Source organism: Megalobrama amblycephala, linkage group LG3, assembly GCF_018812025.1.
Source record: "Megalobrama amblycephala isolate DHTTF-2021 linkage group LG3, ASM1881202v1, whole genome shotgun sequence".
NCBI lineage: Eukaryota > Metazoa > Chordata > Actinopteri > Cypriniformes > Xenocyprididae > Megalobrama > Megalobrama amblycephala.
This window is the reverse complement of record NC_063046.1, coordinates 46,282,921-46,298,377: the sequence shown is the minus strand read 5'-3', so window position 1 is coordinate 46,298,377 and position 15,457 is coordinate 46,282,921. Positions and strand designations below refer to the sequence as shown.

The window sequence follows — 15,457 nt, the reverse complement described above, 5'->3', positions numbered from 1 at the left end:
TTCTGGGTTCTAATCCCCACTCGTATAGTTTATTTTATTTTTTCCTCATTAAAACCAAAGATGTTCATCAGTGATTGTATATCAGGAGTAGGGACACGTTTGTGTGCATTTTGTTTTGGTGATTTCACTGAAACGGATAGTCTCCGCAACAGCGTTAAGCGACACATTGAAGCGCTCGTCCGTGTGGAGACTGCAAAATGTGCATGAGCGTCAAAAGAACTGTTGCGCCACTGATAACAGCGGCAACAAGCACTCAGCATGATTTCAAAAACACATCCAAGTGCCAGATCGTCTCTTTTTTGACACAAACTTACGACTTACTAATCAACTAGAGATGTTTCTTTTTTATTAGATACATCATTGCCGTGAGATGTTTCAAAAAGTGGTGGGGACATGTCTTACCCGTCCCACCCGCAAATTATGCCTATGATTACTGGACCATTAAGACTTTTTACATTGTGGCATTTAAGAAATTAAAAATTGGAAAAGCACATTTTCCCCCAAATTTCTCATTACCATAATGAGTCCAGACATTTTAATTAAAGTTTTTTTGTACCCATCATTCTCAATGAGGATTCTCATTCATTCTCAGACCATAATAGTCCTTTTAACATTATTATAATAAAAAAGGAATGCAATACAATTATTTTTATTTAAATCAGGTAAAAATTAGGCCAATGCAGCAAATAATACCATGATGTGCATATACTTGAGAATTAATGAAATTAAGAATTGAAATGAAGAATTTATGAAATCTATGTTTTATTTTTGTTTTACATAAAATTAATGAGAATGGGGGAAACTGTCTTGAAAATAATGTTGTGATGCAAAAAACATTAAAGGGTTAGTTCACCCAAAAATTTCGTCATTTACTCACCCTCATGTCACGCCAAACCCATAAGACTTTGATTAAATTTTGAAAGACAAATTAAGCTATTTTTAATGAAATCTTATATGTTGAAAGTTCAGGTAACCAAAATTAGAAGATCCAAAAAGTCATAAAACAAATCCATATGAATTGAGCAGTTTAATCGAAGTCTTGTGAAGAGATACGATTTCTTTATAGGATGAACAGATTTATTTTAGGCTTTTATTTACATATAAACAACAACAACAAAAAAAATACTTCTCATCTAAAATATTAATTATAAATATACAGTCTAATGGCTTTGGAACAACATTACAGTGAGTAAATTATGAAGAACTTTCATTTTTGGGTGAACTATCCCTTTAAGAGCACTAAAAATAGCTTATGCCTATTTCTTTCTTTTGATTATGGGGTGAAATCTGACCCAGACATGCTTTTGATAGTGAAATTCACCTAATCAGCAATGCAAAATTTTGTGCTAGAGGAAAAGGGAGAGAACAATAAAGAGGTAAAACACAAAGGCAAAGCTATCAACCAGCTCTCAGACAGAAAAAAAAAAAAAAACAGTTTAAATTTAGCATTCACGTGTGCGTGTGTGTAATTGTGCATGAGCTATACATAAATGCTCAGATCTCTTTACATTTTCAGGGTCTCACTTTAGGGATTCTGATGAGCTGGCACACTGAGAAATTAGAGAGAGGGATGCTGCATCCTCCCTTACCTCCTCCCCTCTCTCACTCACTCACTCTCTCAAGGGAGTCTGAGCAGAACCGTACAATCCTGCATACTGACTGCAGCTACTCTAACTGGCTATAAATAACTCAAGGTCATTGGCTCACCCCTACTACACATGCACACGCCTCCCTCCAAATGTGTCTGTGCAGAAACAAAAACAAGCACACAAGACATAGTAAATCCATCAACAAATCAAATACGACGTCAAACGGTTTCTATATATGGTGTTCAATCATACCGTAGGCCTGTCTGGAACAGAGTTGTCATTGTTAACTATTAAAAATTCATCTATCCATTCTCCATATACCATTTCGATTGCAGGAGGGCTTCCACATTCACTCACACCTACAGTATGGGCAATTTTGTACCTACAGTTTATTGCATGTCTTTGGATTGTGAAAGAATCTGAAGCATTCAGAGGAAACCCACACTGGCACAGGGAAACATGCAAACTCACTAGTAAAATTGTTGGATCCACTTTATTTTAAGGTCCTTGTTACAGTGTAACTATACATTTAAGTACTAAGTAATATTAATTAACAACATGTACTTAATATATAATTAGGGTTTGGTTTAGGGTTAGTTGCATGTAATTATGCATATTTCACTTATTAATACAGTACATGTAACATATGTAACAAGGACACAGTAAAATAAAGTTACCCAATTGTTTTTGGCAAATGAAATTAATCTGAAACACAATAATATTACATGAAAAACATAGACTTAAAAAAAATAACTGAAAAAAGTTTAGGTTGAAGTACAAAACGACAACTGAAATAAAAATGAAAACTACATAGAAACATTAAAAATAAACTAATAAAAATGAAAATTCACATTTTTATATACCAATATATATATATCAACATGGGGAGAGGAGAGGTGTCAGTCAATAAATGGGAAAAAGTAACTTGCGTTACTCAATTGAAAAAGTAACTCCGATATTTAGTTGTAAATTTAAAAGTAATGTGGTACTTTGCTAGTTTAAAGGGTTAGTTCACTCAAAAATGAAAATTCTGTCATTTATTACTTACCCTCATGCCGTTCCACACTTTATCTTTGGAACACAAATTAAGATATTTTTGTTGAAATCCAATGACTCTGTGAGGCCTGCATAGCCAGCAATGACATTTCCTCTCTCAAGATCCATTAATGTACTAAAAACATATTTAAATCAGTTCATGTGAGTACAGTGGTTCAATATTAATATTATAAAGCGACGAGAATATTTTTGGTGTGCCAAAATAACGACTTATATAGTGATGGGCGATTTCAAAACACTGCTTCAGGAAGCTTCGGAGCATAATGAATCAGCTGTTCGGAGCGCCAAAGTCACGTGATTTCAGCAGTTTGGCGGTTTGACACGCGATCCGAATCATGATTCGGTATGCTGATTCATAACGCTCCGAAATGTTTTGAAATCGACCATCACAATATAAGTCGTTTTTTTGGCGCACCAAAAATATTCTCGTCACTTTATAATAATAATATTGAACCACAGTACTCACATGAACTGATTTAAATATGTTTTTAGTACATTAATGGATCTTGAGAGAGGAAATGTCATTGCTGGCTATGCAGGCCTCACAGAGCCATCGGACATCGCATTTTTGGGTGAACTAACCCTTTAATGGGAAAAGTAATCGGATTACGTAACTCATGTTACTCGTAATACATTACCCCCAACACTACAATGGGTAAATCTCAAATATCTAGCTAGCTAGCAAGATAGATTCTGACATTATTTTCATGACAATTATGCACATTTCCTCACCCAATTCTCATTATTATAATGCGTCCAGATGTTTTACTGTCAAGTTTGTCTGTAATTCTCATTATTCTACATAATGTTCCTCATTACATTCTAAATTACACTGTAATTCAGTAATGAGAATCATCCAATCCAGACAAAATGATTTTTATCATTAAAATCGGCATGAATATTCCGTGATTCTGGGATGAAACAAGTCACGTACATGTTCTTGACAGGTTCTATGAGATTCAACTTTCAAAATGATCAGTCATCACATTTCCAACTAGCACAGGAAGTGATACTTACCGCACCACCCACACAATATTACACTCGACACAACAGAAAAGCAAGCAGGAAAAGTCATCTTTAAGTCTCATGTTGATCATTTTATTATATATATTTATAATATGTACAGAGAAGAGAAAACGAGATCAAACCCAGCTATGAAACAGCACCGGGGTGAGCAAGCAAAGGGGGATAGAGAAAGAGCGTGTATTATTAGACAGGGAAACTACTAAAGAGGTGCTTGCCATTTTACCATCGCCGTGTCTTAATCCAAAAATATTAGATGTGCAAATGACATGGGTAAAAAGTAAAACTGAAAAGACGAAAAGCATAAGAACGCTCCATCACATTCATAAGCATCGAACCCCCTCCCAACCCCAAACCCTTCATCTTTCCGCAAACCCAAAACATTACCACAAAACTCTAAATTCATAGATCAAAAGACAGCAATCCTTCTGAGAAAACAGACCCTTCCGAATGCATCCAAAAAAGCACTTTAGTGTGTGAATGAGTGCAGGGTTTAAATGAGACTTTCATATACTGTTTATTTTCACACAGACGTAACGCGGGATCCACAACGGACCTGTTTTAAAATCAAAAGGAATGTTCCCAAACACAGTTTATGCAGTTGCCCCTTGCCCGTCCCTCCTTCCCAGCCATTGCACTCGCACCCATATCCCTGCTACTGCTCCCTCCAACCCGACGCTACCAGTTCACTTACAAAATAGTACAAGCAAATCCACCACACAACATTAGTGATGAGATTGTGCGGTTATGTTAGCATTGGCAGATGTTAGTGGTGTAAAAACTAGATTACACTGATCTAATGTCACGATGGTTAGACTATCCTAATTAAGACAGACTGACGCACTAATACTAGTGAAGTTCACAAACTCTATCTACATTTTCTAGATCCACGTTGTACATAATAAAACAGCCAGGTCAAAAACACTGTCATCAGGCCAATCATTTGCAGTTTGTGTTAGAAATTTGCTTAACGCAGATGAGATCGAACCGTGTGGAGGGGCTTTAGGTTGCCATGTAGGATCCGTATGAACCTCTTCGATCACCAAAGGCAACATCTGAATGAGACCCTTATTTTGAGAAGGGTCCATCAATCAGTAGGTAGATTTGAAAGCTAGAATCTACGTGTATGAATATTTTTTTTTTTTTTTCATTAAAGAACATGGGAGGTCATATCCGGTCTCCTACACTGGACCAGTCAATCCCAATATTCCTAGATGTAATGCACAATATTCCCACACAAACAAAGCACACTGAACCGGATCCATGGAACTAGCACACTCTTGTTGGTGGCGAAATTAAGGCCCTTTACAAATATGCAAATATATTTACCGTATTTAAATAAATACAAAGCACACACAATGCAGGATGGACCATTTTTGGCAGCAGCGAGGACTACGGGTTGGCTTTAGTAGAAGTCTGGCTCAACAAGATGGTAAAATTACACCAAAATATAAATCTGAGGTTTCAAACCAAAGCCAAAAACATGCTGACCACAGGAGGAAACAACCTCAGCGCGAGTCAAGACGGTGTTCGTGCATTTGTTTTGAACCTGTGATGGCTGAACACTCGAAAGTAGCAGAGGTCATTGAGGTAATAGAGGGAACAGTAGCTTTCATCGACCAACCTAAAGCCTAGACCCTCGTAATCCAGATTATGAACAAAAAACCCAACCCTATCCGTTCCCTTCCCCACCCAGACTACGTCATTGACAGCAGTAAGCCTTTGTACAAGCCTTCATTAGAAAATCAAAAACCTACAGAAAAAAACAAACAAAAAAAACAAATCAGTCTTAAAAATCACCATAATAACAATAATATACTAGTAGGATGAGAACAAGTACAGAATATTGCCGACTTTGTATGCGGTTGACTTCCTGTCGATTCAGCCTCAGAAGCCATGCTTTCGCCCCCCACAAAACCTCATTCATGTGACAATGTGTGAGAGAGAATTAGAAATACTAGAGAGATAGGTTAACTTTCTTAACACAGCCTCGCTAGTTGTTTAAAAGGAGGATTTGAGAATCACCCCCACATCTGCTCTCATTACAGACATCTCTACATAAACATATGACTGTACCAAAGCTCCACTTTAAGTACAGGGGGTGGGGCTATGGAAGTGGGTGGGGCTATTAATGTGCACAGGGAGGAAAAAGGGGTGAGGTTTCTTACAAAAAGGGAAAGGATAATTAAAACAAGAAGACTATGATGTCATAAATGAAGCCATAAGGCTGTTAGACGTTGGCTCTTAATGCAGTGGTTCCTCCCGTGAGAATGCTGTTTTTTTGGTGTGTGTGAGAAAATGTGTTTGAGGGGGAAAGGGATGGTTGTGTGTGTGTGTGTGTGTTTTATGCGTGTGTGTGTTTGTGTGTGTGCACGCTCAGGCTCTTCAACAGCAGCCGCCGCCAGACTGCCGCACAGGAGTGCTCTCGATCTTCAAGTTGGGCTTGTCTCCTCCAGTTGTTGCTCCAGGGCCCATGCGCTTCTTGATCTCGGCAGCCATAGTCATGAAGGCCTGCTCCACATTCGTGGCATTCTTTGCGCTCGTCTCAAGGAAGGGGATTGCTAAAGAGTCGGCAAATTCCTGGAAGCCAAAAAGAACCAGAGTGAGACACTTCAGAACATTTTTTTATTTTGCCCAATCTCATGCTTGGCACTGCTGTAAAAAGGCCCATTCACACCAAGGATGACAATTATGACGATAAAGATACAGTTTTAAAAATAGTTCTAAATGTAAATGAAGATTAGAGTCCAAACCACAGCTATAATGATAACGAGACAGAAAAATGATATTGTTGATCACTTTCGCAATGACTTGTTCTAGCTGATGAACAATAAAAATATTGACAGCCAATTGTCAAGATCTTGAGAATTTAAAGCTACAGATGATATGTGCGTTGGACGCTAATATAGTTATCGTTATAGTTATTGGTGTGAATAGGCCTTAACTTTTTCCCTGCCAGCTTTATTTAAAAGAAGTTGCCAGCAAGCGCTAGCAATTTTGATCATTTTCACAAAACTTTTGTGGGCCCCACAATATTTTGCTGTATGAATATCAGAACATATAATACATCAAAAGTAAGAACAGAGCCTCTGCTTTAAAAATATATATATATATAATTTTTTTTTATTTTAGCTCCATGCATTCTTTTTATTTTATTTTATTATCATTTTTTTTTTTTTTTTAAATCAACACTTGAATTTTAGTAAGATTCATTAAAAAAAAAAAGTAACATTTTGAACAAAAAGCTGAGAAAATAGCATTTTTGTCAAAGTCTACGTCCGGATCAGATTCAGAACATTGATCAAAACATAGATGGAGTAGATTGAGTCCATCAACACCCCCAAATCTTCACAGTCCTATACCTCTTCATGGGTTTGACATTTCATTCGGTAACATTAGGCAGTTTAGATTTATATGCTGTTGAATGTTTGATGATTGCATCAGCTTACATGTGTGTAAGCAATGCTTCTATCACTTGTTTCTGCTTCTTCACTTGTTTTTGGATCTGGAGATTCAAAACTCTTTCAGAAGATGTGTAACAGCGCCGCCTACCATATAACACTGAAGGCCCTGATATACTCACGGCGAAGTTCTAAGATAGAATGATCAAAATCAAGCAGCTTTACCATATTAAACATTGTTTCATTTCATCCATCAGAAGTGGGTTTCATTCATTTTCTACTTTAAAGCAGCTCTCCTATGTGTTCATGTTTTCACTGGTGGACATCTGGCCTCGACTAACTGAACAGGAGCAATTAACTAGAAAGGATTTCCACGTGAAAGAAGGCGGAGCCTCTGCACACACCTACCAATTGTGCAATCACCACAGACCAATGATAGTATAAAAGGTGTTTACCAGCCATAGCGAACTTTTCTACAAAGTCTGCTTTGGCATTTTTGGCAAGCTGTTTCGAACTCTCAAAATGAATTAAAGGTGCTAAAGAGGATGTTTTGTTTTATACATTTTTGTAATATTACTTGAAACTGTCTTTACTAACTGATAAAAGACTATTTATTAGTTGCACTGAAAGTAATAATATTAATATACATCATCTGTGCACGAGGTAGGGCCTTAAAAACATCAGCCAAACGTTTACGCGATCATCGCGTAAACTATTGGCCCTCTGGCTTGTCAACCACTGCTGTGACGTTCCTTGTGAGAGACGTGAGATTCCAGGACTTTTCTCAATATAGTGGACTTCAGTGGAGTACAATGGGTTGAAGATCCAAACTGCAGTTTCAATGCAGCTTCAAAGGGCTCTACACGATCCCAGCCAAGGAATAAGGGTCTTGTCTAGCGAGCGGTCATTTTGTAAAAATAAAATAAAAATGTATACACTTTTTAATCACAAATGCTTGTCTTGCACTGCTCTGCAATGCGCCACACATTACGTAATCATGCTGGAAAGGTGACGCGTGACGTAGGGCGAAAAACTCTCATTCAAACTCTCAACTCATTTTCTCCTCCAACTTCAAAATCTTCTGACATCACCGTTTTACCTTTTTTTGTAATGGGTGTTTGGCTTAGTCTTTGCAAGTTCACTTGTAAACACTTGCTTGGTACTTCATGCGTGACCTTTCCAATGTGATTACCTAATGCACTGTGAATCACAGAGCAGTGCAAGACAAGCATTTGTGGTTAAAAAGTATATACATTTTTAATTTTTTTTTTTTTTTCGAAAATGACCGATTGTTTCGCTAGATAAGACCTTTATTCCTTGGCTGGGAATGTGTAGAGCTCTTTGAAGCTGCACTGAAACTGCAATTTGGACCTTCAATCTGTTGTTCCCCACTGAAGTCCACTATATGGAGAAAAATCCTGGAATGTTTTCCTCCAAAACCTTATTTTCTTTTCGACTGAAGAAAGAAATAAACATCTTTGATGACACGGGGGTGAGAAAATTAACAGGAAATTTTAATTCTAAAGTGAACTTATCCTTTTAATTATCAAAAAGTTTTATCGACTGTATTCAAGACTGTTCATAAAGTTTTTGTTCTGAAGAAAATTTATGCCTGTGCAGAATTTCCCACCATAAAGTGTTATAAGTAATTGTGAGGGTGTTGCTATGCTGTTGCTGAAATGTTCTGAGTGGTTGTTCATGCATTGCCATGCAGTTGCTAGGGTGTTCTGGTTGGTTGCAAGGTGGTTACTTGATGGCCAAAGCCAAAATGGGCTCACTGCCAAGTCTTTATGACATTCAGGACTCTACGTAAGTCTGGTTCCCTCCTACAGCGCAAGGCTATGGGATTATTTTGGCCTGTTTTATCATCTACCAGGTGAAAGCATATATCAGAACGCTTAGTAGCTCCACAATTTGACATAACATTCATGTCCATAAAAGAAATAGTGCAAGATGGGTTAAATATTAGGTTGGGGGTTTATTCAAATCTCCAACCCTTAGCATAAGCAGTAGTAATAGTGAGGGAAAGTATTATGCTACCAATGTCACAAAAATAGGAAGCAATTGGGCTTGTAAAGTCCACTGTTTTGATTTAAAAAAAGGGAACAGAGATTTAAACTCAGACTAATACAGATTAGATGCGTCTATTTTGACGCATTATTACCTTGGCTGTTGTGTAGTCCACTACTTTCTTGGTGGTGAGATCACATTTGTTCCCCACCAGCAGCTTGTTGACATTCTCGCTTGCATAGCGGTCTATTTCCTGTAGCCACTGTTTCACATTGTTATACGATTCCTTTAGAGAGAGCAGGACAGAGAAAATAACTCTCAATTTCAACAGTTCATGTGATAATAAAAGCAATGTTATCCAGTGTTGTTATTGTAATCTACAACTGAAACTATTACATTTAATTTTCAGTAATTGAAATAAAGCTGAAATAGAATATTAGATGGAAACTAATGGCAAACTAAAAGCACATTAAAAAAATTACTAAAACTTGAAAACTGAAAACAAAAATAAAAGCTAATTCAAAATATTAACAAGTACTTCAATAATACATAAATGATACTAAACTAACACTGGTGTTATAACACAAATATGACAAGCGGGTCATCAAGTAAAAGATGTTTTCTGAGGATGATATCTGCACAGTTTACACAGCATCAGAACTATAGAAATATGTGGTAAACATATGTTATAGACAGCAATTGATTATTGATTGTTGCAAAGTGTGCTTTGTTAAATTTGGGCCAGATAAGGAAGGAGAACTTCTGATGGTGTCTCACCTGATCCGTGACATCATAAACCACAATGATACCGTGAGCCCCTCGATAGTAACTGGAGGTGATGGTTCGAAATCTTTCTTGCCCTGCAGTGTCCCACTATGAAATAGACAGAAAAAAAAAGGAATATAATTTATAGTAATGTCAAACCATGCATGTTTCTATAACAGGTTTGGCCCCATTTTCACAAGTTGCTAGATTTGTCTATTGACCCAAGAAATCAGGTCATCATAATGTACTGGTGTGCATACTAGTGACTGTCATGCGGCCCCAGAACTTGTGAAAAATTTGTGTTGTGTGGGAGGATGTATGGACTTACAATCTGTAGCTTAATGGTTTTTCCATCAAGTTCAATAGTGCGGATCTTGAAGTCCACGCCTATGGTGCTGATGTAGCTCTCAGTGTATGTGTCATCCTGCAGCACCACAACCCAAACAGAAAGGTGAATGAAAACAGACTATTTACATTTGTGGATATAAATAATCTACTATGAAATACATTTAGTCAATTCTATATCATTTGCAGACTGGCTGTATGACTTCAATTGATCTTTAATTGATGTTTGGCAGCAAAAGCGGGACAAAACAAGTCATCTGTGCATGATGTACTCACAGCAAATCTCAACAGAAGACATGACTTTCCAACTCCAGAGTCACCGATGAGGAGCAGTTTAAACAGGTAGTCGCTAAAATGGAGAAACACAATAGCAACACATTAAATACGTCAACAAGAATATTTACAATTTTTAGTTTCAGAACAAATTTAACCTTCTTATATGACATGTACCAGTCAAATGAGTTATAATCACATTATAGAGCTTATTCACATCAGCGCCATCTTTTTTAACGGCAATGAAAGCGAGGCTGTGAGGGATAGGCATACATCCCTTCAGTGGGTTGTACTGTTATTTAATGTGTTTTTGGATTGTTCTGCTGACGAAACACTGCAAAAATATATTTACAAGAAATTTCAGTACAGAAAAAACTCTAGACAACATGAGCTGTGGTAAATTATGAGTTATCTAGGAGCTTTATACAGCGGCATTATTTTACTATTATAGTATTTATTAATACCTTAAATTAGGTTTTATTTTTATATTTTCAGTTTTCATTTTAATTTATGTAATCTTGTTATGCTTTTTTGTGTTTTATTACATCTATTTAATTTCAATTTTCATCTCAGTTTTAGTTACTGTAGTACTTCAACTTATTCGGTTTCAATTCTAATTTTCGTTTATGTTGTTTAAATTTAAGTTTTTCATCTAATATTTATTAGCCTCATTTCGTTTGTAGAAAACAATTCATACCAGTAATACTTTTACTTTTCATTATCAATGACAACAATGCTATAGTAGCTACTTTAGTGATAATAATGTATACATACAGATATAACAGATTGTTTGTCTCATCATGTGAACATAAAATTAATTCTGTCCTCGTACTCAGTAAACTGACCTGTAGGAATGGTGTTATCAACATATCAACGACACTACATGATCTCACTGAAATAATCATATATCACATCACATCTGGCTCTAAGAGGTTAAAATGATATAGTAAATGTGCCATTAGTCTTGCTTAAATGTTAACTGGTTTGAAAAGACAACTACATCAGATTACAAGTTGCAAAATCAACTGCCATTTCCAGGAACTGTCGTTCAAGAACTGGTGATGGTGAAGAAGGTTCAAAACAAAATCAGCATAAAGTATCCCCTGCCACCAGCTCAGAATACAGCTGAGAGAATCTAATTCCAACTTAGACACTGTCGCAATGGTTACTGAATTCAAGTACTAACATTAGACAAGCTGAGAAACGTTGCATCACATGAAGCAATCGTGACTGAGCATGCTGATGATCTACATAGTGCTTGAATGTGTCAAGAGGAAACAAGGTGTTATACAAAAACTTCATCTCAGACAAGTAAAGCATTTCATTTTATTGTTTTAACAACTAAATTTGATTCAAGCGCTTTTTGCAATTAAAAGAGCACAACCTGGATAGTTTGTCAAATGTCAATAGCCAGTGATGATCCATATATATTTAGATATAGGCTTAGGCTAATACAAATTAAAGGGTATGTTCACCCAAAAATGAAAATTCTGTCATTTATTACTCACCCTCATGCCGTTCCACACCTTCGTTAATCTTCGGAACACAAATTAAAATATTTTAGTTGAAATCTGATGGCTCCGTGAGGCCTTCATAGGAAGCAATGACATTTCCTCTCTCAAGATCCATTAATGTACTAAAAACATATGTAAATCAGTTCATGTGAGTACAGTGGTTCAATATTAATATTATAAAGCGACGAGAATATTTTTGGTGCGCCAAAAAAAACCAAAATAACGACTTATTTAGTGATGGCCGATTTCAAAACACTGCTTCAGGAAGCTTCGGAGCATTATGAATCAGTGTGTCGAATCATGATTCGGATTGCGTGTCAAACCGCCAAACTGCTGAAATCACTTGACTTTGGCGCTCCGAATCGCAGATTCGACACGCTGATTCATTATTCTCCGAAGCTTCCTGAAGCAGTGTTTTGAAATCAGCCATCACTAAATAAGTCGTTTTGTTGTTGTTTTTGGCGCACCAAAAATATTCTCGTCGCTTTATAATATTAATATTGAACCACTGTACTCACATGAACTGATTTAAATATGTTTTTAGTACATTAATGGATCTTGAGAGAGGAAGTGTCATTGCTCCCTATGGAGGCCTCACTGAGCCATCAGATTTCAACAAAAATATCTTAATTTGTGTTCTGAAGATTAACGAAGGTCTTACGGGTGTGGAACGGCATGAGGGTGAGTAATAAATGACAGAATTTTCATTTTTGAGTGAACGAACCCTTTAAATAAGGCCACTAGAATGTACTTGTGTATTAACAAGGCAGACAACCAACAAATGCCACCAAGCACACCTTACTTTATACTCGGGTTCAAAAATACATACATCACCATCACGTGAGCATTGTATTAACATTGTAAAATGTATAACTTCGCCATTCACAATACAGAAAGGAAGTTTGAGAATCCAAACAGGGCCTGACACAACACTGGTTCAACCAATGGCATGAGCTTGGGGAGGGACTATCTATTTAAATGACCAATGGCAAACAGAGGAGTGTTTGAAACATGTTTGTGTTCTTTGTTGCCAGTGAATTAGCATGTGAAATACTGCTGATGGATATGGCGAACAAGTAATACATTTCTGATAATCGGCATGTGTTAATCTATCACTATTAATGGAATATTCATAATTATTCAACCAAAGACTTGTGTACTGAGTCAGACCAATAAGCTGACCGCATGCTACTGAGAAATCACGGAAAATGCGAAGCTTCTCCTTTTCATGACCTCTTCCAGCTGTGACGCTGACTTTCAATTCGCAGGCCTAATAAAAAACACATGACACTTGAATGCCTCACAATGACAAGCTGGAGTCGTGTATGGTTCAAAACACCGCGTGCATGCGCGCAAAGGGCATATTCGCTCATATGCCAGATCCATTTTGACAGCTGAATTCAGCCTCACTTCAGTCAACTCATGACGTCACTCCGTCGCAACGCAACACACCAAAAATTACGTCACGCAGTACGGCAAATGCTGAAATTACGTGCGATAAACACCAAATAGCGACGGTTTTGAAGTTAAAACGTTTAATATCGAATAATACTGTCATTTAGAGTAAGAAACTTTCTCTGAATAAGCAAATATGCTTTGAATTCGCCGTTAGTTCCGGACGCTGTTAGCCGTTTAGGCTAGACAAAGCTACTGGCACTAGTGGTTCATGATTATACAAACACTGACATCCGCAACAAAAGCCTGGGCGTTAAATACTCACTATTCTGGATTCATGGTGTGTTTGTATCGTTGTGGTTGTGTTCAGCAGGAGACTGGACTCTTTTCTCTGCGAGCAGACGCGATAATGATGAAGAGGATGACTTGTACGTTACGTCTGGAATCCCGAGGCACTGGGGCAGCTTTCTCTGATTTACCCCCTCCGATCACACCTCAACACTGTCTTCTCGTTGGATTCAGTCACTTGACGGACATTACTGACCATATAACGCAAAACACTGTTATTTTGTTCTGCTTTTCTTCCTTCCTTCCGATCTACCCCTCGCTCGAAGTACAAGATGGCTGCGCAGGTGCGGCAGTGACATCAGATGACGTGGCATTACGAACTGATCTCAAAGACACAACCCAAAGATTCAAGACACTCGACGAGTAACCTTTAACTTGGATTTATTTTTATTTTTGAACATCATATGATTACATTACTAAATACCCCACATCATTAGGCACATAACAAACCTCCGACAAATCATATTTTCCCACCTCAGGCATTAAAGCCCTTTTATTATTTTAAGCTTTTTCATATTTGGACTCCTTTTATTGGTTTAAAAAGGAATTTACACAAAAAATTGTAATAAAAGAAACATCTACCTACTGTCCCTCAAAACAATTTGACAATTTGTAAACAAAAAAATTTTAACATTTATGATAATTTTCACATTTCTATGGGACTGAAGTTATAAATATACAAATTGTGTCTGTTGTTGTCTTTTTTTTTTTTTTTTTTTTTTTTTTTTTTTTTTACAAAAATAAACTTTCAATTAAGATGTTTAACTACAACCACAATTTTATTGTGTTAGTCCTTAACCTGTCAGGTGATAATTTGTAAATATTAAAATTATTGATAAATCAAGTTAATAACTCAATAACTCCTGTTGTATAATGAAATATACATATATGTGACATTGTTGAGTGTGATGGGGTTGAGTTTTTTTGTTTGTTTGTTTGTTTGTTTTTTGCTCAAAATGGTGTAGGAGTGTAGAAAAGTAGACCATATATGGCAGCAATGAAATATATAAATTGTATAGACGTACTCTGTTTCCAAAACTTTGGAAATCTTTTATTTGTACTTTTGTCAGTTTAATAAATGTTCAAGATTATTAACAAATCACAGGTTCTTGATTTTATTGCATTTTACAAAATGTCCCAATTTTTCTGGAAATGGGGTTACTTGAAGTAAGCCCTTTGATTTTAAGTTAATAAGTTAGGTCAATAATACAATTATGTTGGTTAATGGTGGTCACATGACATGTAGGTAAACAAGTATATTTTAAAATCTTTTTTAGTAAATGTTTTATTTTGATTATTATTATTATTATTATTATTTATGATTTAATTACTTAATAGCTTTTCATTAAACTCAAAAACCCCTGCAGTTCCATCAGGAATCCCAGTCTGGGAAACCCTGACGTACCTAATGTAATATTTAATGCACTTCATGTTGTTAATAACAAAGAATGGAATTCTGTTTTCTATCAGTATGGTACAAGATTATTCTATTCAAATCAATGTGATAAATGAGTTAGGTCAAAAGTAATCAAAAAGTAGAGTTACACAGAATACCTAAAATGAGTAATCTAGATTACATCACTACAATTTTTGTCATGTAATTTGGAATCAGTTTGGAATCTCCACAAGGGGTCCCTCAGCTCCAGGACCAAAACAACAATTAGTTCCCTGTGGCTCTGGGGATCCATTCAATGCAAGACTTCTCCCAACAATGCATTGTGCTTCAGCCTCGAAATAG

At 36.5% G+C, this 15,457-nt stretch overlaps 1 protein-coding gene across 1 annotated transcript; it reads right to left on the bottom strand.

Moving 5' to 3' along the window:
- Nucleotides 1-3,721: 3,721 nt before the first annotated feature.
- Nucleotides 3,722-14,030, bottom strand: rab1ba (zRAB1B, member RAS oncogene family a). The gene is made up of 6 exons (XM_048185691.1): nt 13,697-14,030; nt 10,466-10,538; nt 10,173-10,268; nt 9,857-9,952; nt 9,234-9,365; nt 3,722-6,248 (listed from the first exon to the last, which is right to left on the bottom strand). Exons 1-6 carry the CDS (start codon nt 13,708-13,710, stop codon nt 6,054-6,056), a joined length of 606 nt encoding a protein of 201 aa, XP_048041648.1. The 5' UTR covers nt 13,711-14,030; the 3' UTR covers nt 3,722-6,053.
- Nucleotides 14,031-15,457: the final 1,427 nt, after the last annotated feature.